Source organism: Capricornis sumatraensis, chromosome 8 (assembly GCF_032405125.1).
Source record: "Capricornis sumatraensis isolate serow.1 chromosome 8, serow.2, whole genome shotgun sequence".
Taxonomy (NCBI): domain Eukaryota; kingdom Metazoa; phylum Chordata; class Mammalia; order Artiodactyla; family Bovidae; genus Capricornis; species Capricornis sumatraensis.
The window spans coordinates 85437168-85459420 of NC_091076.1; the positions used below are offsets into that span (position 1 = coordinate 85437168).

General features: G+C 58.3%; 1 protein-coding gene across 1 annotated transcript; it reads left to right on the plus strand.

Annotated features, from left to right (window-relative positions):
* The first annotated feature begins 3598 nt into the window (after positions 1 to 3598).
* On the plus strand, positions 3599 to 21289 carry MAP2K3 (mitogen-activated protein kinase kinase 3). Its single transcript, XM_068976593.1, has 12 exons — positions 3599 to 3776; positions 12348 to 12414; positions 12683 to 12731; positions 13459 to 13572; positions 13669 to 13788; positions 14198 to 14314; positions 15164 to 15215; positions 16316 to 16443; positions 16871 to 16948; positions 18691 to 18830; positions 19844 to 19889; positions 20384 to 21289. Exons 1-12 carry the CDS (start codon positions 3728 to 3730, stop codon positions 20465 to 20467), a joined length of 1044 nt encoding a protein of 347 aa, XP_068832694.1. The 5' UTR covers positions 3599 to 3727; the 3' UTR covers positions 20468 to 21289.
* Positions 21290 to 22253: the final 964 nt, after the last annotated feature.

Here is a 22253-nt window from a genome sequence, read left to right on the forward strand (position 1 = left end):
CAGGCCTGACCCTGAGTAAGAGGCTCCCATCTCCTTCCAGGCTCAAAGGTAACTACTTCCATCCCTAAAGCACCATTTTTAGCCAGAAAGAACTCAGCCCCCACCTTGGAGCAGCTCAATTCTGCTGGAGATGCAGGTGGGGTTGCAGCCACTGGCAGAGCTGCGGTCCCTCGTGTCAGGGAGAGCCTCCCCTCCCTGTTTCAGAACTGGGCTTTGAGGGGTAGGAATGAGTCAGGTGGAAAAGGCAGGAAAGGGCATTCCCAGCTGAGGGATCAGCCTTTGCAAAGGAAGGTTCAGGGAGGAGAGCTGGGGCTGGGAGTGGCTGGGGCTGGGAGACCCCTGGGAGGTTCTCTGATGAGCGTCAGAGCGTTCTTGGCCAGCCCTGTTTTGTAAGGCTCTCTGGCTGTTGCGGAGGAACTGGGGGCAGGAAGTACGGGGAGGGGGACAGAAGAGGTCCTGGCAGTGTCCAGGGCTCCACAGAGTGACCAGCTGAGGTCCAGCCACCATGCCAGTACTGGCCACCAGAGGGCACTGTGGGCGCAAGCTAAGGATGCCTTGCGGCATCAGGGCTGTGTGTGCGTGTGTGCGTGCGTGCGTGTGTGTGTGTGTGTGTGTATGCGAGTGTGGATAGTGCGTGTGGATGGTGTCTGTGAACGTGCCTGAGACTGAGTGGCCGCTCCGCGGACAGGTAGACGCTTGTGCATCCCGCTGTGCTCACGACTGTATGCATGTGTATCTGGGGCGTGTGCACTTGCGAGTGGGAGGGGGCCGAGGGCGTGAGTGAGCAGGGCGCCTGCCTCTAGGCCTTTGCACACGCCGTTCCCTTCCCTGGGGTGCTCTTCCCTCCCCTCCCTCACCTCCTGAGGCTGCAGTGAGGCTCTTCCCCCGTCTCTAAAATCACAGCCCCGCCCCCAGAGGCCCGCCGGTCTCTTCCCTCCTTTACCGGGAACACATCCCGTGGCGATTATAATCTAATTTGGCCATTTCGCTTGTGGGGTTCCCTCAAGAGTCAGCTCCCAGAGGGCCGCCATCCTGGGCTCAGCCATCCTCTCTCCAGCCCCACCCACCACCCTGAACCCACCTCCAGGCCCACATCCTGATCTGGCTACACCCCTTTCTCTGAGTCCACATGGAAGGGTGTTGGGGACTTATTTTCTGCTACAGGCACCCTGTCCAAAGTCCCTCCTGGATTCTGAGTGGTCGGGGAAACGCAGCTTCGCTGTGCTGCTTAGAGGCAGAGGGAGGCCAACAGCCATGGCTGCAACCAGGGAGCTCTGCGTCCAAGCTGGGCTCTCACAGGCGGTCCCCTGCGCAGCTCCAACCCTCTGTTTCTGGCTTCTCTACCTGATGAGCTCCTCCTGGTTTTTAAAGGCCCAGTCTCAAAGTCACCTCCTCTGAGGAGCCTTCCTGACCTCACCCAGGTGGAGTCTGGCACCTTGTTCACATGCCTATTTATAGCAGCCCACAGGAGTTTTGTGATTCTCCAGCTGTATGTCAGGCTCCCTGACTAAGCGTCACCTCCTGCAATGGCAGGCCTCGTCTGAGTCATAGGTGCCATAGGAGCAGGCTGGGTTGGGACAGGAGTTGCTTCCAGTGTCTGCGGCATGCTTTCCATGCTTCCTTTGTTCATTCCTCACATATTTTTTAGGCACCTACTATGTGGAACAGGGTTGTGCAACATAGCATAACATGTCCACAACCCTGGGCTGTGCAACAGGAGTGCTGCAGAGAGCGAGTTGGCAAGATTCCTGCCCAGGATGGTCTGATGGTCCAGAGAAAATAGGAAAGGTGTTGGTGGCGTGAGTGCTGTGCAGAGGAATACAACTGATTTGGGTGCATGGCCAGAAGGCCTCTTAAGATAGTTCATTTAAGAGGATACCTGCAGGGGACTTCCCTGGTGGCCCTGTGGTTAAGACTTCACCTTCCATTGCAGGGGGTCAAGTGTTCAACCCCTGGTTGGGGTGCTAAGATCCCATATGCCTCCCAGCCAAAAAACCAACAGGTAAAACAGAAGCAATATTGTAACAAATTCAATAAAGACTTTAATAATGGATCACATCAAAAAATCTTAAAAAAAAAAAAAAAAAAAGAGGAGGCCTACGGGATGAAAGGGACCAGCTCCAGGAATCATGGTGGAAGGCTGGGGGAGAAAGATGTATCAGGCCGAGGAAACAGCAGAGGCGCAGGCCTCACGGTAGGACGGGTATTCGTGTGTACAAGGGGCAGCACTGAGAACCCGCTAACAGTGCGGAGGGAGCACAAGTCCCAGCGGTTGGCAGGGGCCTGAATCCAGAAAACCCACCGGACCAGGCTTGCAGTCTTGGTGGGGAGGTGTCTGTGCTGTTGCCCATTTTCCAGGTGGGTAAGCAGCAGGTCCCGAAGTCACAAGACCCATTTGGGACCAAGTGCTCTGGGCCAGTCCTGACACCCAGTAGTGGTGAGCCCGGGTCAGTTTCCCATAGGAAGTTCACAAACACTTGCTGGGCATCTAGTGAGTGCCAGGCCCTACGCCAGGCACTTGTGAGCTCACACTCATGAACCCATTTCAGAGAGGTTGCCTGTCCCTGTAGCACAGGTATGTCAGCAGGCATGGATATGCTCAGCACCCATCTCTGAGTGGCACGGTTGGCATTTGAACTCATAACCTGCTGAGTCCATAGCTCCTGTCTTTCTGCCCACGCCCCGGGTGCAGGAGGAAATAATGATAATAAGGAGGCCTCACCTTATCTCATCGGGCCTCCTCATCACTGTGAGGGTGGGCCCTATGGCCACCTCATCTTACAAACGAGAAGGCTTCAAGCCTTTCTAGGAGGTGGTGGAATCTGCTTCCCTCACGTGAGGTGCCTAGCAGGTGACACACTCTCGCCCACGTGAAGCGAGGGACTGACCTCGTGACCTCTACTAGACTGTTCATTCTAGTGACCTGGTCCCAGTGCCAGATTGGTGAGTGGCTCTTGAAATTCCCCAGGCTCCACGTGGGAGCAGGAGAGAGGGCTGATCCGTCCGGAATGAATGAATAGTCAACAAACACCTTCTGAGTGTCTGCGGAAGCCTGGGTCCCTTCCTTTCAGCAGCGCCCGGAGGCGGGGACGCGGAAACAGGCTCCGGGGTGACATGACTTGCCCAGGTCATCCTGGCCAGGAAGTAGTCAAAGCGGGATGTGATCTCGACCCCACCAGGGGGCGGGCGCACTTTGACGCCCGCAGCACCCACTTTTCCGCTCCCCGGGCCGCAGCTGGGCGGGCCTGGGGTACCCAGGGTTTCTGGGCACTGCAGCCTGCGCGCCCGGGGCGGGCCCGGGAGTGGGCTGGGCTGGTTTCCTGATCGGCAGCGGGAAGGACCCGCCCGAGCCCCGAGGGGCGGGGCCTGACGGGTTTCCCGGTGAGGGGCGGGCTTGATAGTCTGTGGGAGGAGCCGCGCCCCGGGCCAATGGAGGGTGAGGCTTGAGTTTGACGGGCAGGCCCCGGACGGCGTTTGATAGGCAGGGGCCGGGCCCGGAGACTGGAGGGCCAATGGGTTCGCGGGGCGGGGCCTACGTCGGCGCCGTCCGGCTGGGGCCCTGCCGCACTGCCCAGTCTGGCCCCGCCGCCTGCCGCGGACACGTCCCTGTTGCCGCCCTGCCCGCCGCCCGGGCCGTCCGCCTGCCCGTAGCCATGAGCGCACTCCGCCCGGGCCGAGCCCGCCACCCACTGGACTAGTTCTACCGCCGCCCGGACCCGCCCGCACCATGGAGTCTACTGCCCCGAGCCCGCCTGCCGGCGTGCCCACGTCCAAAGGTAGGAACGCCCGGGCTGCGGATCCGACCTCTGCGCGGTCTCCTGGCCGGGCCCGCACCCGGGCAGCTTCCCGGCCCGGAACCCCTCCCTGATCGGTCTCGGGCCCAGCCCGAACTCTGGCGAAGGTTTCGTTCTGATCACCCCACACCGGGTCAGAAACCTTGCTTGGACCTCCCCATTTGGGCCTTAACTGCAGCATGGACAGGAATGAACACTCCCAGTCTGGGTCCCTCAGTTGGGTCCCAGGTGGGATTCACTCCCTTCTTGCACCCAGCCCCGCTCCACTCCTGCGTCCCAGGGCTGTATCCTGGCTGGGGTTTAACTGCCCTTCTGGGGATCTCTCTGTAAACGCCTCCTCCCATGTGGGTGTCCTGGCTACAGTCCAGCTCAGATCTCCCCTACCTCTCCCCCAAGGCTCTCCATCCTAGTAGGCCCCACCATGGCCCCATTCCTGGCCGTCCTTCAGCCCTGTCTCGGTGAGGGGGAACCTCTCTTGGCCTCCCATCACACCTTACTGCATGGCCTCTCCACTGGCTCTGCTCATCTGGACTTGCAGGCTTCTCTCTGCACCAGGAGAGCTCACCTCCTCTTGTGCAGGGTTGATTGCTACCAGGTCTGTCCCCGCTGTCTGTGGGTCCAGGGCCAACTGCCGGGCGGTTGCTGGCTATGCAATGGTCTTGCTTTTGTCTTCTCCAAGCAGCCGGCCTTCTTGGAAATTTTTGTGAGGTGGCGGCTGCGGCAGCAGGATTTGTCATGCAGAGGGGGAGGACGAGACTTGGAGGGTGAAAGGGGGATTTTTTTTTTTTTTTGGCAGGAAAAGGAAAGGATGTTTTTGGCATGTCAGAGTCTCAGAGGGCTGGACTGTGTGAGAGATTTCCAAACCGGACGCATCCGTAATGAATGGGCTGCCCCCGCCTCCCTAACCTGCTGCTTCATGCCAGCAGCAGGAGTGTCCTTATCACACCTACCTTCCGTGGACTTCAGGCGTAGGATGTGAGATAGTGAATACTAAAGAGTTCTAGGCAGTTGTGGGTGATGATGATGAGAAGCCTTAGCAGGCAGTCTGACTGTGTTACTCTTACCATTTTTCTTGCTGGAAAGGCCCCAGCCATGTGGGATCCAGGCCTTGCCTCTCCTGGATTGTAGCTGCAGAGTGAGGAGGAGAAAGGTAACAGCTGGCCCTTAGGGGCCCTAATCAGGGGTTACCCCTGCCTCTCTGGGTGGGGCCGGGGTGGCAGCTGGAGCGCTTGTGGGGTCACAGGGAGGGTGTGGGTCCTCCTTCCCTGCTGCTGCTCCTGGTGGCTGCAGTGGCTGTGGACCCGTGCCCAGCAGGCCAGGTGGAGGGTAGTTAAGTCTTAACCTAAGTGGGAGGCTGGGTCCCTGACTGCTGCCTAGCTACTGTGAGTACCCGGCAGGGACTTGCACCGCGCCGACCTCGTGGAGCTTGGGAACCAGGAAATCAGACATTTCTCTTCCCCAGCTCCAGGTTTAGGCCTAGCCTGGCCAGGCTGTGAGACCTCAGACAGGTCCATCAACCTCTCTGGGCCACAAGGTTTTCGTGGGCAGAAAGAATAGATTCAAAGCAGTGTTTGTTTTTGAAGTCCCTTTCTGCTCCTCATCAAAATAAAAATTAAAGTTGCAAGGTTGGGAAGGGAGAGGAGTCAGGCGTATGAAGGAATAAAGCACTTTGGGGCAACACTCATATGCTGTGTGACTTGAGCCCTGCTATTGTCTTCTCTGAGCCTCTCAGCAGAGAGAGGGCCAGGATGAGTTTCCAGTTTCTGGGTCTGGATAACAGATGATGTTGAGTGGGTTGGATGGGGGGTCAGGGGTCTACTCAAGGCCCAGGGACACCCTTAACCTCGTTGGGGTTTGTGGCAACACGTGGCAGGGAAGCCACAATGCCTCCCCCCGAAAATCCCAAACTTTTCCCATGTGCCATGCATTCACCCATTTATGGTTCACAGCCTCATTCACAGAAAAAGAAGCTGAGGCTCAGAGGTGTTCAGCGCCTTGCCTGAGGTCACACAGCTGTGACAGATGGAAGTGGGGTTCTAGTACTCAGTGCCCAGTGCTCCCCTGTGTCCCTTTTCTGTGCTGGGTGCTTGGGCTGAGCTGGTGGGACACTTCCCCTTCCCCCATCACACCTCTGTCCAGAAGCATCTCCTTGAGTCCATGCCTGACCTGGAGGATGGCCTGAGCCAGAGATGGTGCCTTATGTGTGCACAACCCTTTACAGCTGACACACTTCATGCTCACTGCAGTGAGGCCCATTTGACAGGTGACAAAACTGAGGTCAGACAGGAGGAGTGGCTCGACCTAGCCCCTCCCACAGTGATGTCCTCCTGCACGCCTTCTTGAGGAATTTGGACCAAGCAAGGTGTGGTTGGCACCTGACCTTAGGGAGCTTTACCTCTGAGCTTCCTGCCCTGCAGGGGTGCCCTGCCCTGCCTTCCCTGCCCCTGGCCTGGGGAGTTTCCAAGAGTGCATGAGGCCCCAGGCCCCATAGCACTGATATTTTCCCAGGCCCCCTTGCCCACAGGCCATCTCTGCCCGGGGTCAGAGGCTGAAAGCAGCCAGGGTCAGAGGGCATAGCACAGTCTGGGTCTGCTGCCTCCAGCCACATTTGTCCTTGGGGTGCCCCCAGCTGCACTGTGAGTGCTGACCCCATGGGCACTTCCTGGTTGATCCTCCTGCTGCCCCCTGGGCACACTGAGGCTGCAGGCGCACAGTGTCCTGGCCTTTCCTGCCATGTGGCTCCCCTCCCCTACCCGTCCTGTCCCTGGCTCTTGGAAAGATTGGAAGGTGGCATCTTGGGGACTTTCCCCACCCCTGGCATGACGCACAGGAAACTGTCTATCAGCCAGCCTGTGGCTCAGGGCCTGAAGGGAGCAAAGTTCTCAGTCACTTGTGCGGGGAGAGGGCCGGGGCAGCGGGAGGCTTCCGGCGGGTGAGTCAGCGGGCACTGGGCACTGACTCACTCTTGGGGCATGCCCGCCTGCCGGCTGCAGCTTAAAGGGCCAATGCCTGGCTGCTGGTGGGTGGGAGGGGGGCTGAGTCCCCACCTCATGGGCCAGCCTCTGGTCCTGGGTTGGGCGTGGAGGCGGCCCCCTCCCTGGACCTGGTACAGGGTGGCTCCAGACCCCTGCTCCTGGCCCCTTGCCCATCCCCCCAGGAACTTCCTCTTGCTCATGGAGCTGGAGCAGGTGGTGGTGACTGTTTGCCGCCCTCGGCCCAGGGGCTCCTCCTGCTCAGATGTGCAGCTAGGGGCTCCAGGCTGCAGAGGAGCAGAGGTGCCTTGAACTCCCACAGAGATGAAGACTCTGGTCAGATCCCAGCCCAACCCCTCCGCTGTAACGTTGGACGTCCACTGCCCACTGTAATGCTTTCAGTCCCCTGGCATTGCCCAGCTCTCAGATGCAAGGCCTCAGCTTCTTCACCTGCAGAATGGGTATGGGAGCCCTGCATGCTGGCAGCTGTGAGGATGTGTGTAGACAGCCTCATCCCCCTCGCTAGTACCAGGTACAGGGACAGCAGAGACTGCCCTCTGCCTACGAGGAACCTCAGTGAGACAGGAAGGGGGGCAGAGCCTGGGCTCAGGGGTGGATGGGCCTGTGTTCAAATTCTGACTCGCTCCGCTGCTTCCCAGCTTTCTCAAGTGCCCTCTCTGACCCTTAGTCTCCTCTTCTGCAAAGTGAGAGTAACCAACCCCCCATCTCAGAGTGGTGGTAAAGGTGGGAGATAGTGTTTGTCAAACAAATGTCATCTGTTATTTTCTCGTTGTTATGGTGGTGGCAGTTGTTCGTTGGTGGATGAACAAACAGAACGGGGACCTTGATGGTGGACTTTAAGCCCTATGACACGACTCTGGCTGCAGCTGGCACCTTCCACACTGGAGCCGGGAGCTTCATGGTCTTTTGGGCCCTCCTGGGGAGGGCTCGTGGGGAGCAGAGAGAATGGGATGGTTGCCTCCCCCACAGTGTGGGGCATGTGGGACCAGGAGTCAGGAGAGTGCGAACCTCCTAGGCCCGCTGCTCAGTGGGCAGAGCCCCTTCAGGGCCAGGCAGGGCACTTGCTGTGGGTATGCAGGGTTGGGTGAGGACTGTCTTGACCGGGGAGCACCCTGGCTGGAGAAAAGGAGGCGGTGGGGGAGTGATTCTGAAGGTCCAGCTTCAAGGTTCGCCACGGAGCTGATGGGGAGCAGCCGGGAGGCAGGGCCTTGGTGGCCGTGGGGAACATTGCCAGTGTCTTGGGAGGGGTCACTGTTGGGCTGCAGGGGAAGAACAACACACAGAGAGCCCCATGCCAGCTGGATGAGGGAGATGGGGTGGGCCTGCCTGGAGCTCAGCTCTGCACGCTGGGGCTCATCGCCTCTAGGGACTGTACCTGCTTCCCCTTGGCGGTGCCTCTCAGAGGTACTCACAGCATTGCCCACGTGAGTTGGGCTTCTTGCCCAGATGCTTCTGTGGTTGCTTCCCCCTCAGTGGCTCTGGAGACCCCTGTCCCCCCAGAAAGGGTCACCAGACTCACCCTGATGGGGACAGGTACCTGTCACCCTCTCCCTGTCCTGAGGACCCCTCTCTGGGGTGTCACTGCAGGCTGAACTGGCAACCCAGGGGTTGTCCTGGCTTCTCTGGGAGACTATGTCCAGTCACCCTTCCCCACCTGGTGCCCCTCCAGGCAACCCTGAACTGTCCTCTTGTGGTGTGGGGCCTGGGCCTGCAGCTGCTGCTGATGCCTCCCAGCAGGTGGGCATCCACTCCTTTTATGTGTTTGAATTGCCTGTATATCGCAGACACCACAAGGTTATATAGAATGTACCTCTGCGTTTTAAGGAATAAAGAAAAGCGAATTCTGTACTCCTCACACCCAGCTAAAAAATATCTCACATTTCTGTGCCCCTGAAGCCCTTCAGTGTTGCCTCTTTCTGATAACTGTCCTGACTTTTGTGCTCATCATTTCTGTATTGTTGTTTTAAATCGAGCCCTGAGGTACATGTGGTGTATTTAAGTTCACTGACTTGCAGGAGTCCTGGGCCAGCATCAACACTGTGGTCTGTGGGGCCAGCGCTGGTGTGTGGTAGGGGTGGGGAGAGGCTGGAACTGGCCGGCAGTGAGGAACTGCCCCATGGGGGTGATACTGGGGCCTCCGTTGAGGGTCAGCGTGTTAACATTTGGAAGCACTGAGTGTGTCTCAGCGTCTGTAGCTGTTATTGCATCAAGTGAATCTCAAGTTCCCAGTGGTACAGTGTTCCGTCTGGGCAGCTGTACCACCAGCCCTGACTTTCACTGACTGCATCATTGTATAGCTTCCAGGGTTTGTCTTAAGCTTTTCACAAGCGAATGGTCCAAGGGGACGAGTGAAGGGCCTCGGGTGTCAGCAGAGGTGTTTGGGCGCCATCAGGGAGTGTAAAGGGATGCACTTCGAGCCCAGTGTCTGGGGACCAGCAGCGGAGGCTCAGTCCTGGCCAAAGGCACTGACCCAGGCAGCCCTGGGCCCACTGGTGAGCATGTGCCCCGAGGGCACAGCCTGCAGCCCCAGAGCTGGGTCTCCACTCACTCCACACTTGCCTTGGCTCTTGTGCAACCCTGTCGCCAAAAGCGAGGCTCTCTCTGTGACAAGTTCAAATCCCACCTTTGTGCCTTACAGGCTGGGTGGTCCTGGGTAAGTCCCTCCCCTTTCTCTGAGCCTCAGTATTCTCATTCATACAGTGGGGATGAACAAAAGCACCTGCCTGTTCAGTAGTCAGATACAGCACTTAGAGCAGCGCCCAGCCTGCATTGAGCTACGTCCCCACTTCTGTACCTCCAGCCCAGGCCTGCTCAGGACCTGACTGGGCACCTGGAGCCTGCCCCTAGCACAGGGGTGTGCCAGCTGCCCAGCCATGACCTCAGTGTGGAGTGATTTCATCCCATTTTTACAGACAAGGCAACATGGCTGGTTGTCGGAGGTGGGGGCCTCACTCTTAACTCCCTCTTGTCCATGATAGCAGCAGCCTGCCACTCAGACGCAGGCCTTTCCTATCTCCTCTAAGCGCCACGATGCCCCTGGAGGAGAAGCTCTTCACTTCACCTCACTTAGGGAAACCAGGGCTCTCCACTCCAAGGAGCCTCCACAGCCAGGCCCACATCTGCCACAGCGCCCCCAGTGCTGAGCCCACAGGGAGCACCAGACTGGGCTGGGGCCGCTCAGCCCAGCAGCCCTGCCCGCCCCCCAGCCCACCACCCCACAGTGGCGAGGTGGCCACTTGGCCACACACTGGCTTCCTAAGCCCCGGGACCCCACCTCCCTTGTGCCCCCACCTCCTGCAGCCCTACTCATTTGCAGAGTCCATGGGAGGATCCCAAGCCATCCAGCTCACAGCCTCCGTCCCCTAATCGCTAAGCAGGCAGGCCCTGAGGCCAGGTCTGAAGACATTCGGCAACTTGGGGTGCTACTGGCATCTGCGGGGTAGAGGTGCCGCCCCACAAGCCAGGATGCTCCAGCCCAGGACGCCCAGCCTGGGGAGACAGGCCCACAGATGAAGGGGGCCTGAGGAGAGGCTGCAGGTGTCTGCCCACCCATCCCAGGCAGATGCTGGAGCCCCTCCCAGAGGTGGATGGTTCACCCTGCTCTAAGTACAGCTGGGCCTGGGCCTTGTCTCCCCAGGGGCACTGATGCTCCCGCCCGTCACTGGACAGCCGTGCCAGCCCCACCGCTGCTGGGCCCAAGGTCAGGGGCCCATCTGGGTTCACAGAGAGGTGCTGAGGCTATACAGCAGGGTGTGCTGGAGGCTCGGTCCAAACCCAGTCCAGAGGTGGCTTCAAGAGGGTGTGCACACCGTGGCAAGGGGTGCAGGTCTTGGACGGGAGGCTGGAGGAGGCACTGGACCACAGGAGAGGCGTGTGGTCACTGTTTCTGCTCCGGGTGGTCTAGTTCCAGGGCTGCCCAGTGCTTGCGATGCCCATTCTTCAGCACCAACTGAAGGCTGGGCACTGGGCCACATTCTCAGCTGGCCAAGAGGCGGGGACACAACTGCTTGGAGAGGTGACCCTCGTTGGTCCCCAGGAGGTGTGGGCTGAGGAGGCATTACCTTGGGGCTCAGGCCCATCCAGCTCCTTGGGGAGGGGAGCGGGCTTCCTGGGGCCCTTGATGTTGGCAAACTTCAAACAGGAAAGGAACAAACTGTGCAGGTGTGGAGAGAATGAGCCTGGCCAGAGCTGGCCCTGCCTGTGCCTCAGGGAGTCCTGTCCAGGGGTCTGGGCCTACTCCCGGGAAGGTTGGACCCTGCTGGTCCCCTCTCACCTCATGCCCCAGCTCGAGCTGGGGACAGGGCTCCTCCCAGATGGGGAATCTGAGGCCCAGAGGCATGAAGCCTTCCTGGGGCAGTGGGCAGGGGTGAGATGAGGCCTTGGGTCCAGCTTCAGGCCTGAGTCTGCCCTGCCTTGACCCCTGTAGGCCTGCTGGGGTTATCTCCCCCGCCAGCCCCCACCCCCTTCGCACCCCCCACCAGCCGGGAGTGAGTTGGGGTGAAGTGCTGATGGCGTCACGTGTGACTGTGGCTCCTCATGCTTCTCCACCTGGGCCCTTTCTGGGGCAGCTGAGGTTGAGAGAGGCGAGGGTGCCTGCACACAGGGCCTGCACACAGGCGGCCTGCACACGGGGCCTGCACATGGGCGCCTGCACACACAGGGCCTGCATACAGAGGGCCTGCACACAGGGGGCCTGCACACGGGCGCCTGCACACAGAGGGCCTGCACATGGGGCCTACACACGGGCGCCTGCACACAGGGGGCCTGCACACATGGGGCCTGCACACGCAGGGCCTGCACACTCAGGGCCTGCACACAGGGGGCCTGCACACGCAGGGCCTGCACACGCAGGGCCTGCACACAGGGGGTCTGCACATGGGCGCCTACACACAGGGGGCCTGCACATGGGGCTTGTACATGGGTCCCTGCACACACAGGGCCTGCACACAGGGGGCCTGCACATGGGCGCTTGCACACAGGGTCCTGGCCCATGGGCCTGGCTGTGGGTAAGGCCTGTCAGAGAAAGCCCCACTTGCTGGGTGGCTTCAATACTGGACTTCCTGTCTGGTGGCTGGAGCCCATCTAGGTGTCACAGAGCTGGTCCTGCTGTGGCCGCAGATGGTCCTCTTCCTCCCTGATGCATGTCTTGTCTCCATGTCCAAGCTTCTCCTTTTTAAGGAGCCTGTTGTGTTGTATCAGGGCTCCACTTTGTGACCTCACTGTGACCTGGTCATTTCTGTAAATCCAAGTAGGATCACTCTCAGAGGTACTGGGTGTTGGGACTTCATCTTTCACTCTTCAGGCCTGGGAGCGCAGGGGCCTCATGGGGGCTGGGGAGCAGGCGCATCTTCCTTGGGGGTGCTGTCTTTTCTCAGACGACCGTGGAGTGACTATTTCAGGATGACCGGCGGGGCTTGGACCCTCTAGCCTGGGCTGGACATGTCCTGTGGGTGCCCTTGGCATCTGTGTCAGTGCCGGGCCCTTGGGGCCTGTCCCTCTCTGTCCCTGCGGATGTTGGTTGACCAGTGATTGACTGCACACTCCCTTCTCTCCCTTTTAGGAAAGTCCAGGAGGAAAAAGGATTTACGAATCTCCTGCATGTCCAAGCCGCCGGCGCCCAGCCCCACGTGAGTTGGCCTCTGGTGCTTCCTGGAAGGCCTCCTGCAGGGGCCAATGTGGGGGCCAGGCCGCCTGTGCGGGCGGCATCTCCTCTAAGCAGCTGCGGGGGCTGTGTGCCTCATACGTCCTCTCAGAGCCCTCCTTGCCTTTCTGAGGGCGTGTCCATGTGACAGGCCATGTGCTGCCCCGCAGATGCTTGGTGACTGTGGGGGAGGGCCGGGACCCCCTTGAGAGGGCAGAGCTCTCTGGGGCTCACACCTCCGCTCTCCCCTGCAGGCTCCCCCGGAACCTGGACTCCCGGGCTTTCATCACCATTGGAGACAGGGTAGGTGTCAATAGGCCCTGGGAGGTGTCTGTGGGTGGAGACAGAGCTGGGCTGTGGAGGGGGGCTGGCTCCCCGACGCTGACCAGGTGGCCCATCTGGTGGCTACCTCCTGGGCCCTGGGGAGCCAGAGTCACAGTGCTCAGTGTGCAGATCCCTGGCTCTGCCCAAAGGGCCTGCATTTCACTGGCACCTCCCGACGCCAGTGGTTCCCTTGGGAAGCCGTGTGCTGCCCACAGGACATGCTGAGGAGTCTTGTTCATCTGCCTGCTTGCTTCCTCTGGCAGCAGGTCAAGAGGGAGGGTGGGTGACCAGGGCCCCACTGCTCCCTGGGAGGCAAGGCCTTTCTTTTGTCCTGTCTGTGTCCCCAGAGCCTGAAACAGGGACTTACACACTGTAGGTGATGAATAAGTGAGTCTGCCCACCTGAGAGGGTGGGGCGAGAGGAAAAGGGCATCTCTTTAGGGCCCAGCACCGCTGGGAGCGTTTCCAAGGCTGATGTGCTGACACCCTGTAGTAGCCTTCTGATGTAGGTGCTGTGCCTGTTTTAGAGAAGGTGAGGGGAGGCTCAGAGAGGTTACATGACTTACCCCAGGACACACAGCAGAAGTGGCTGGTGCAAGACTTGAGCACAGGTCTGACTGGCTGGTGATTCTCTTTCTGCTGCCCCAGCATCTCCACTGGTGCCTGACTTGGCCCCTCTGAACCCTCTCTCCTTTCTGTCCCCTAAGAACTTTGAGGTGGAGGCGGATGACCTGGTGACCATTTCAGAGCTGGGCCGAGGTGCCTATGGGGTGGTGGAGAAGGTGCGGCATGCCCAGAGTGGCACCATCATGGCCGTGAAGGTGAGCAGTGTCCCCGACCCAGGGCCGTCAGAGCCGGGGGCACCTGGGGCTGCACCCCTGCGGCCCAGGCTCTAACCGCAGCCCCTCCCCCCGCAGCGCATCCGAGCCACCGTGAACTCTCAGGAGCAGAAGCGCCTGCTCATGGACCTGGATGTCAACATGCGCACCGTGGACTGTTTCTATACCGTCACCTTCTACGGGGCCCTCTTTAGAGAGGTGAGGAGACACAGCCAGCCTCCGCGCTAGCAGGGAGCCCAGGAGCTTGGGCTTACCCCAGGGGATACTGCACGCAGCCTTCTCAGAAGGCTGTCTTGGATGGGGTGTGGGGGTGGGGACAGTATGTTGCCGGTGAAGGGACCCATCGGCCAGGGTCAGAGCTGGGATGAGCCGTGGAAGTAGGAGTCTGACGGGGGACAGCCAGTGTGACAGTCGGGGAAGGCTGCCGCGTGGACTCAGCAGTGTAGGTGAGCCTTGTCGGGGAGGGGCTGGGAGGTCAGAGAACCCCTGAGGGCCGAGGGGTGGAGGTGTGTCAGGGGCTGGCTGGCTCCATGGGGATGGGCATGGGAGGATGCTGGGCCAGGTAGCCCTGGGCAGATGTGGCTGAACTATGGCTGTCCACCTGCAGGGAGATGTGTGGATCTGCATGGAGCTCATGGACACGTCCCTGGACAAGTTCTATCGGAAGGTGCTAGACAAGGGCATGACGATTCCAGAAGACATTCTTGGGGAGATCGCTGTGTCTGTAAGTGGGGTTGGGGGGGTCCCAATGGTAGTGTTTTGGGCAGAGCTGGGCCCCCCGTGTGGCCTCCAGCTGTGGCCCTGCAGCTGGGCAGCTGCCCTTGGAAGCCCCAGGTGCCCCCACCCTGGACCAGAGCCTGCTCAGGAGACCCCGGGACCCTGGAGCCACACAGATTTGGCAGAACCAGGATCTCTGGGCTTCCTGTGCAGTTCTTGAGTTTTGAGGCCACAGAAGAGGACTTAGTGTTCACAGCTTCCTTATCCTGAAGATGCTTGGAGGCAGCTCGTAGAGGCATGTGGTCAGGGGAGAAAACCACGGGTCTTGAGCTTGCATGTCCTAGGGCAGGCGGTTCCCTGGGCATGAGCACCCAACAGCCAAAGCAGAAGGGGAGTGGGGTCTGTGTACCTGTGGTCCTTATCCCTGACCGCAGCTGCGAACATGTAAACATACCCCCCCCCCCCAGGGCATTGAGTCAGGATCTTTGGGGTGATACCAGTGACTGCTGGTAGGGGAGGGGGCGGTGGATGTAAGGTGCCTGCAGAAGGGCCAGATTCTACCCAGGAGTCTGGTGGAGGGCGGACAGCATTCTGGGGGTTCATAAGTCAGACTCGCCAGGGTCTTGGTCACATCACGTGAGACCCTGGCCCATTCAGAGCAGTGCAGGAACCAGGTGTATCAGTATCAGGGTGGCCAGGACATTACAGCAAACACTGGGATGTGGGCGGGAGCCTTAGGTGGTGAGGGGCTGGGTGTGACCTGGGAGAGGGCGACAGACCGCCCTGGCTGGGGAGTCTTCTGGCTCTGTCACTGTTGATGGACCTGTCTCTCCCCACCTCCCATCCCAAACACCAGATCGTGAGGGCCCTGGAACATCTGCACAGCAAGCTGTCCGTGATCCACAGAGGTCAGTGCCTGGACCGGCTGGGGAGGAGGGGCCTGGCCTCACACACACGTCCCCGCGGTCCTGCTGGGCCTGCAGTGCCGAGGCTCTGGGAGGCGACAGGCCGCAATGTGCCCGCTGGGTCCAGGCTGCTGTCCACTCCTCTCAGCCATTCCTGTCAGCCCCCAGGCCCAGTCCCAGTTTTGTTCCCTGGTGCTCAGAGCACGGACGAGGGTGGACCTTCATCCTGGGAAGGCCAGCCCATCTTGTCTTGACCTGTTGTTTACGTGTTGAGGAGTGTGCAGGTGGGATGTGTACCGCTGCACGAATCCGATCGTCGTTTACACTGGGTCACGCCCACCCTCCCCTCCCTTTCTTGCCCTGTGACGGCCCAGTCCCCGACTCCACTGATTTTCTCATGGGGGTTGGTTTTGCTTGTTCTTAGCCTCCCAGTTGGGCCAATGATTCTGAGACTCAGTGGGGCTGTGTGTGTCCTGCCCATCCCCTCCCTCTGTGTTCTGAGGGGTCTGCTTTTCCACACAGAGTTCACTGGGCTAAGCCCCTTTGACCACTCAGTGGTCCCCGGTCACTGCTATTGGCAGGTTTTCGTGGCCCCTTTGGGCATCTCTCTGAGCCCCTGCAGACATCCTTGTAAAAGGCAGGAGGGATGCACATGTCTCCTGTGCGTGTGCTTGCTGGATGGCCCCGCTGTGCCCCCTAGCTCACTCCGTGCCCACTCTGTGCCCACTCCATGTCCAGCTTGAGTCCTGGGGCTCTGGGATTTCCCACAGACCTGCCTCCTGTGTTTGAGCTGTTGCCTTGTGCTTCCTGGCCAAGACTGCTGACCCCTCAAGGTGGATATTGGGTGGTTTACAGTGCTCATACTGTTAGTGATGGGTTCCCTGCATTTGGGTGGACCCCAGAGCCAGAGGTTGCACTGGTAAGTGGAGGCTGAGTCCCAACTGTGAAGCTGCAAAGACACGGTCCTGGGGGAAGCCCTGGAGCTAACTTCTCTCCCCACCTGTGGCTGGAGGCTGGGGCTCCTGACTGTGTGGCTACCAGCTCTGACCTGGGCAGTGGGGGCCAACAACCAGTAGCTGAAAGGCATGTCCTACTTCTGGCAGACGTGAAGCCGTCCAACGTCCTTATCAACAAGGAGGGCCACGTGAAGATGTGTGACTTTGGGATCAGTGGTTACTTGGTGGATTCTGTGGCTAAGACAATGGATGCTGGCTGCAAACCCTACATGGCCGTAAGTGGGGTGCCCAGGTCATGCCCAGAGGAAGCAGCCAGGCTCAGGCACCTAGCTGTGTCCTGCTCCATCAGGAATGAGGCCTCCCCAGACCCCGAATTTCCTTCTAGAGGGAGTCTCCTGCTCAGCCCTCTCCACCCCTTTCTGACTGGCCCCACGGTGTCCATTTGGATGATAGGTTTCACCTCAGTGGGGTGGCTGGTGGGGCCTGTGGGAGTTGCCGATACCCCAAGGTGGGACCCCCAGGTGTGGCAGCTGTGTGGCAAGACTCAGGCTTCCCCCTCGAGACCCCGGCCCTCGCCAGCCTCAGCTTCCACACTTGCTCTGGGGGAGGTAGAATGGATGAGCACTGGCCCCTACGTTTTGTGGGGGGCAACCAGACCCGGCTGAGGGGGCCTGGGTGACCCTGCTCTGGCTCCTTTTCCAGCCCGAGAGAATCAACCCAGAGCTGAACCAGAAAGGCTACAATGTCAAGTCTGATGTCTGGAGCCTCGGCATCACCATGGTACGTCCTGGGGCACCCTTGCTGGTCGGGTGGAGCACAGGTGGGGGCTGTGCCAGGTCTGTGAGCTTCTGGGGGCCAGATAGTCTAGCCTGGACAGAAGGGTTGCTTGGCTTCACGACGTGAGAAGAGACAGTTCCACCAAAGATTATGGTGTCCTTAGCGGAGTGTCCGCAGGTGCCTTACGCCCTCCCTGGCTTAGGGCAGCGTTATGCCGCTCTCGTCTGTGACGACTTGCCTGTTGGACTTCCTCAGGGCTCGTGCTCACTGAGAATGCACAGCCAGCCCAAGACCAGCTGGCTCCTTGTGCACGAGGGCTTCACGACAGTGGCGAGGCTCAGCCCTGCCCTGCTCGTTCTTGCTGATTCTCCACGTTTACTCCCACAGATAATGCCATACTATGTGTCTCTGTGCCCAGAGGCTGCTTATGTTTTCATTTTTCATTTTTTGAGCTCTTTTAGAAAAAATTACCAGGAGAGGAATGACTAGGTCCAAGGTTTGGGCACTTCTCTGTTTTTGTTCTTGAGCTCTGGTGGCCACTGCATCCTTCTCTGCACCCCAGGCAGGGTCCTCACTCCTGTGTGCCAGAGTCAGTGGAAACTATAGGAAAAAAGGAGGCTGTCTTTGCCCTATGAAAATCCAGGGTCATAGCCGTTCCCGCCACACTGTGTCACCTCCATCTGTGGGCCTGTTTGTGTCTTGGCTGGAAAGGAGCCTGGGGCCTGATGAGAAGGTCCTTTCTGAGCACAACTAGTGACCTGTTTTGGTGTGTCTGCTTGAGACGAGGTCTCTCCTGTTTATTACGGTGGTCGCTTGTCAGGGTAGTGGACTTGAATTTTCATGTCAGTGGTGATCGCTTCTCAGGGAAGTGGACTTGAATTTTCATGTCAGTAGTCAAAACTGGAAGCAGAGGTTGTTGTGAGACAGCCATTCTCTGCTACAGATGGCTCCTGCAGGCGAGGCGTGGGGCACAGGGGGACCTGGGTCTGGTAGAAGCGGTGAGGCCGTGGCAGCCCTGTGTCCCGGGAGTCGGGGAGAAACAGTGACAGGATCTGAGTGGAAAGGCTTCCTGGAGGCGGAAGCATTGGACATGGGCTTACAGGTAGTGGTGGCTGGGTGGTGGGGGCTTTGTGGAGGAGGAAGGGCTGTGGACTTCGTTTCCTAATGGGGCCTGGTGGATTGCTGCACAGTCCAGAAGATGAACCTCTTAGTCTAACATTCCTCCTGAAGCTCATGAAAATCATTTCATTTCCCGCTTGCCTTTTCGCTAATAACAACAGCCCACATAAACGGCAGCAGAAGCTAAGGTGTTGCTGAGACATTAGGGAGGAGGGAGTGGTCTGTGGGGAACTTCGAAGCTGATCACTCTTCTAAGGCTCTTTGGTGACAGTGGCCTTATCGGGAGCACCCCAGGCTGCCAGCCCTCTGATTTTTCCAGGTTAACTGGAACCTGGGTTTTAATGCAAAATCTTCTGAATTCAGATTGTTTGAAAACCCGATAGCCAAGCCAGTCAAAACCCAGGGCTGAATTTGTATCATGAGCTATAGTCTTTGCTGGCTGGGACAGAACTAACTCCTCTGTCCCCTTGGCTTTCATCTTTGGACTGATGTCACCTGTCAGCCCCTTGACCTGCCTCACAGCCCAGCTCTGGATGCTGGACCAGGACAGGCAGGATCTTTGAAGGCTTTGCTTTCATGTGCAGAGTGTGGGTGTCTCTGACCCAGGGGTGCTATCTCCACTGCAGATCGAGATGGCCATTCTGCGATTTCCTTACGAGTCCTGGGGGACCCCCTTCCAGCAGCTGAAGCAGGTGGTAGAGGAGCCGTCCCCCCAGCTCCCAGCTGACCGTTTCTCGCCTGAGTTTGTGGACTTTACTGCACAGTGGTGAGTCTCAGCCCTGCTCGGACCTGAGGGCCTCCCTGAGCCCAGTCAGTACCCCTCCCTGCCCTGGCCAGATCCCATCCTCCCTGGGCCCGGTCTCCTTTTTGAGCAGATAAACCCCAATAACAGCATCAAAATAGAAGGCAGAAATAGTTAGAGTATAAGGATAATTTGACAAGCTATGGTCCTGGGAGGAGTTTTTAATACAGTTCCTCTAGAAACGGACAGATCACATGGATCAAAAAAGAAAATGAAGAGTATATGGAGGATTTAAATACACAGTAAATTTGCTTTTGTTGATGTGTAGAATTTTGTATCACATTAAAGAATGCCCACAAGATCCTTGTAAAGATTACTTATGTTTGAGATTACAGCGGAAATAAGGGAAAAGGCAGGAGGTAGAGTCTTATAGGCCACATTCTCTGACTGGAATTAGATGGAACAGGAAATACATAACTATGGAGAAAAAAAGCTACAAGGAAATTAAAAGTAAATTCTAGTATACTCTTGGGTTATAAGAGAGATCTAAAACATAAAATTATAAAGTAGTGAGAAGTGAAGACTGAGAGTATAACATACCAACAGCTATGTGCTGTGGCCGGAGAGACGCTCAAGGGAGAATTCACAGCCTTTCTTTCTTTCACTGGAAAAGAAGAAAGTCTTAAAACAGGTGCGCCTGGCAGGCAGGATCATTCTCTCCCAGGACCCATGGTAAGGAGCTTCCTCTCTCAATTAAGGCCACCAAGCATATGATGGTTAGTGGTAGCATGTTAGTATTGGGATCATTGGAAATCTCCTAGGTCACTATTGGTCCAGTCTCTCTGGTGGGCACCACGGATCCCACTCTGCCCTTGGAAGCCCACAGGACAGTTCAGCCCTTTCTTTCCTGAGCCTCGGGAGCATGTGTGTCCCCTTGCTGCTTGGGCAGGGCTGAGCCCAGCCTGACTTGACTGGCCTGGATGGCCTGGATTCGCTTCCCTGCCATCCTGGCCCCAGCCTACCCTGTTCTCTCCTAGCCTGAGAAAGAACCCCGCGGAACGCATGAGCTACCTGGAGCTGATGGTGAGTGTGGGTGGGGCTCTCTGGGAGAGGGCTGCCTCTATGCCCAGCAGTGGGCAGCTCCTCTGGCTTGCCTCTGCATTCAAAATTCTTTGAGGAACTTTGTCGCTCATTCTCTCATTCACTGTGTACTCTGGCTCCCTCTTTCACCCTTCATGCCAGGCCCTTGGAGTGGGGCAGAGGGCCAGCAGGGCAGGTGGGCCATTTTATTTGGAGGTGTCGGGAGGTTTTGCAGGGGAAGTGGGCCTCGAAGGATGAATGAGGATCTTCTCTCTGACGGAGAGGGCACTCCACGTGGAAGGCCCATTGTGGGCAGAGTCCTGGAGTGTGCAGGCAAGAGCAAGTTGAGGGTGGTAGTGAGAGAGCTGGGGAGGAAGCCTGAACACTCTCTACCTGGAGGGCCTCCAAGGGCAGAGGGGCTGGAAGGGTCAGGGTGCGGGTTAGGACTAGGGGTTGGCTGGTTGCCCCTCCAAGGTGACTGCCTTCTGTACCCTCAGGAGCACCCTTTCTTCACCTCGCACAAAACCAAGAAGACTGACATCGCTGCCTTCGTGAAGGAGATCCTGGGAGAGGACTCGTAGGGGCAGGGTTTGGACCTGCTCCAACCCTCTGTTGGGGCAGTGCTTGCCCACACCCATAAGCTACTGCCGCCCTGGCCTTGGGCACCCAAGAGGAATCCAGGGGGCTGCTCCTGCCTGACAGGCAAGGTCCCAAGTGCCAAAGAACCAGACCATCGGGGACCCCCAGTGCCTCTGCCCCTGCTGCTCCAAGGACCCCAAGACTCTGGACTTGGAGGGCCCTGATGCCCCTCACAGAGAAGGCAACCCTGCCTTGTGCAGGCCACTGCCTTGGCCCAGCCCTGGATGCCACCCAAGTTGTATATTTTTTTATCTCTGAATGGACTGAATGGACTTTGCACACTTGGCCTAGGCTGGCCACACCTCTGTCCCGGCATTGGTTGGGGGACCCAGCATGGGGATGAGCCACGTGAATTCCCTGGAGCCTCCACAAGGCAGGTGCCAGAGCCGCCGAGGCCTTACACCCCAGCACTGGCAGACGGGGTGCTAAGGGCACCGGGGTCACCTTGCCCTTGCCTGCCGCCTCTAGGGGTGTTGTTTTACCTTTATTTTTTTAATTTATCTTCCTGATTTTTTCTTTCGCTTTGTGGGTTTGGCTGGTTTTTCTTGCATGGTTTGGAGCCGATCACTTCTGTCACCTGCTAGGGGACCAGCAGGCTAAGACCTGCCCTGTCTGCTCAGGCTGGGGTCTTGGGAGATGGGCCTAAGGTCTCCACTCAGAGAGGTGCTAGGGGAACCATCCAGCTCATTCTCCTTGGGGACCGGCTCGACAGGGGCTGTGGATTTGCTTTTGGTATTGTTTAAAAATATATATATTTTTTTTTTTTTTTTTGAAGAAAGGACTGCCTGTCCAGGGTCCTGTCCCTGATGGGTTGGGGCAGTTGGCTGATTGCTGTTTTAATTAAAAAAAAAAAAAAAGTGGGGCAAAAGGTTGTGTGACTGTGTGTCAGAGCTGTGAGCCCTCCCGCTGTGCAGTGGTGGCTGGTGGCTCTGAGGGACAGGGACAGGCAGCATGGTCAGGGGGGCCTCCGGCCTTCCAGGGCTGTGCACTTCCACATGTGAGGAGGACACAAGGCTGCCTCCGGACTGTGACGAGGCTGCAGGCCCTTGCTGGACGCTGGACAGAGCACAGACTTAGGCCTAGTCCCCTGGGGGCGTTGACAAGTGCATTGTCAGGCGCTGCACCGGGGCTGGGCGGCCACCTCACTGAGGGTAGTTTCATTATCCCCAGCTCACAGATGAGTCCAGAGCCACACAGCTCAGGATTGGAGAACTAGGCTCTGGGACAGAGGGAGTGGGGCAGCTGGAGGATGGCCCCCTTGGCAGGGTTCTCTGTGATTCTTGAGGCCTGGGCTGAAACCCTCTTCCTTTAGACTGAAGTAGAAGGGAATTTATTTGCTCACATAAGTGTGCCTGGCTTCAGGCCCCGTGGGATCCAGGAGCCAGGTTAATCTCCTGTGGAACTTAAATCCACCTTACTTGTTTTCTTTATCTCAGTCTTATACTCCCCACTTGGGGCCACATCAGGACTCAAGTAGCTGCTGCCAGCTTAGCAAAGTGGTCCAGAACTGCTGAAGCCCCAGGACTGGCTCTTCTCAGCTGGGAAGGGTCATAGGCTCATCCTCATGCCCATCTTGGGCAGCAAGGATCCTGCTCAGGAGAGTTTTCTGGCCTGCACTCCAAGATCTGAGAGCAGGGCCTAGCTGGCCCTCTGGGGGAAAGGGCACGTTCCCACAGGAGACACGGATCCTCCTGGGGTCCCTCTTTCCTCTGCCTCTATCCACCAGTC

What these genes read in the sequence shown, in the direction of transcription:
- MAP2K3 (XM_068976593.1), top strand. Translation starts at nt 3,728, where the DNA reads ATGGAGTCTACTGCCCCGAGCCCGCCTGCCGGCGTGCCCACGTCCAAA. An exon ending in TTGGGGAGATCGCTGTGTCT is followed by an intron (nt 14,315 to 15,163) that starts GTAAGTGGGGTT and finishes CCCAAACACCAG; the next exon opens with ATCGTGAGGGCCCTGGAACA. An exon ending in GCTGTCCGTGATCCACAGAG is followed by an intron (nt 15,216 to 16,315) that starts GTCAGTGCCTGG and finishes TACTTCTGGCAG; the next exon opens with ACGTGAAGCCGTCCAACGTC.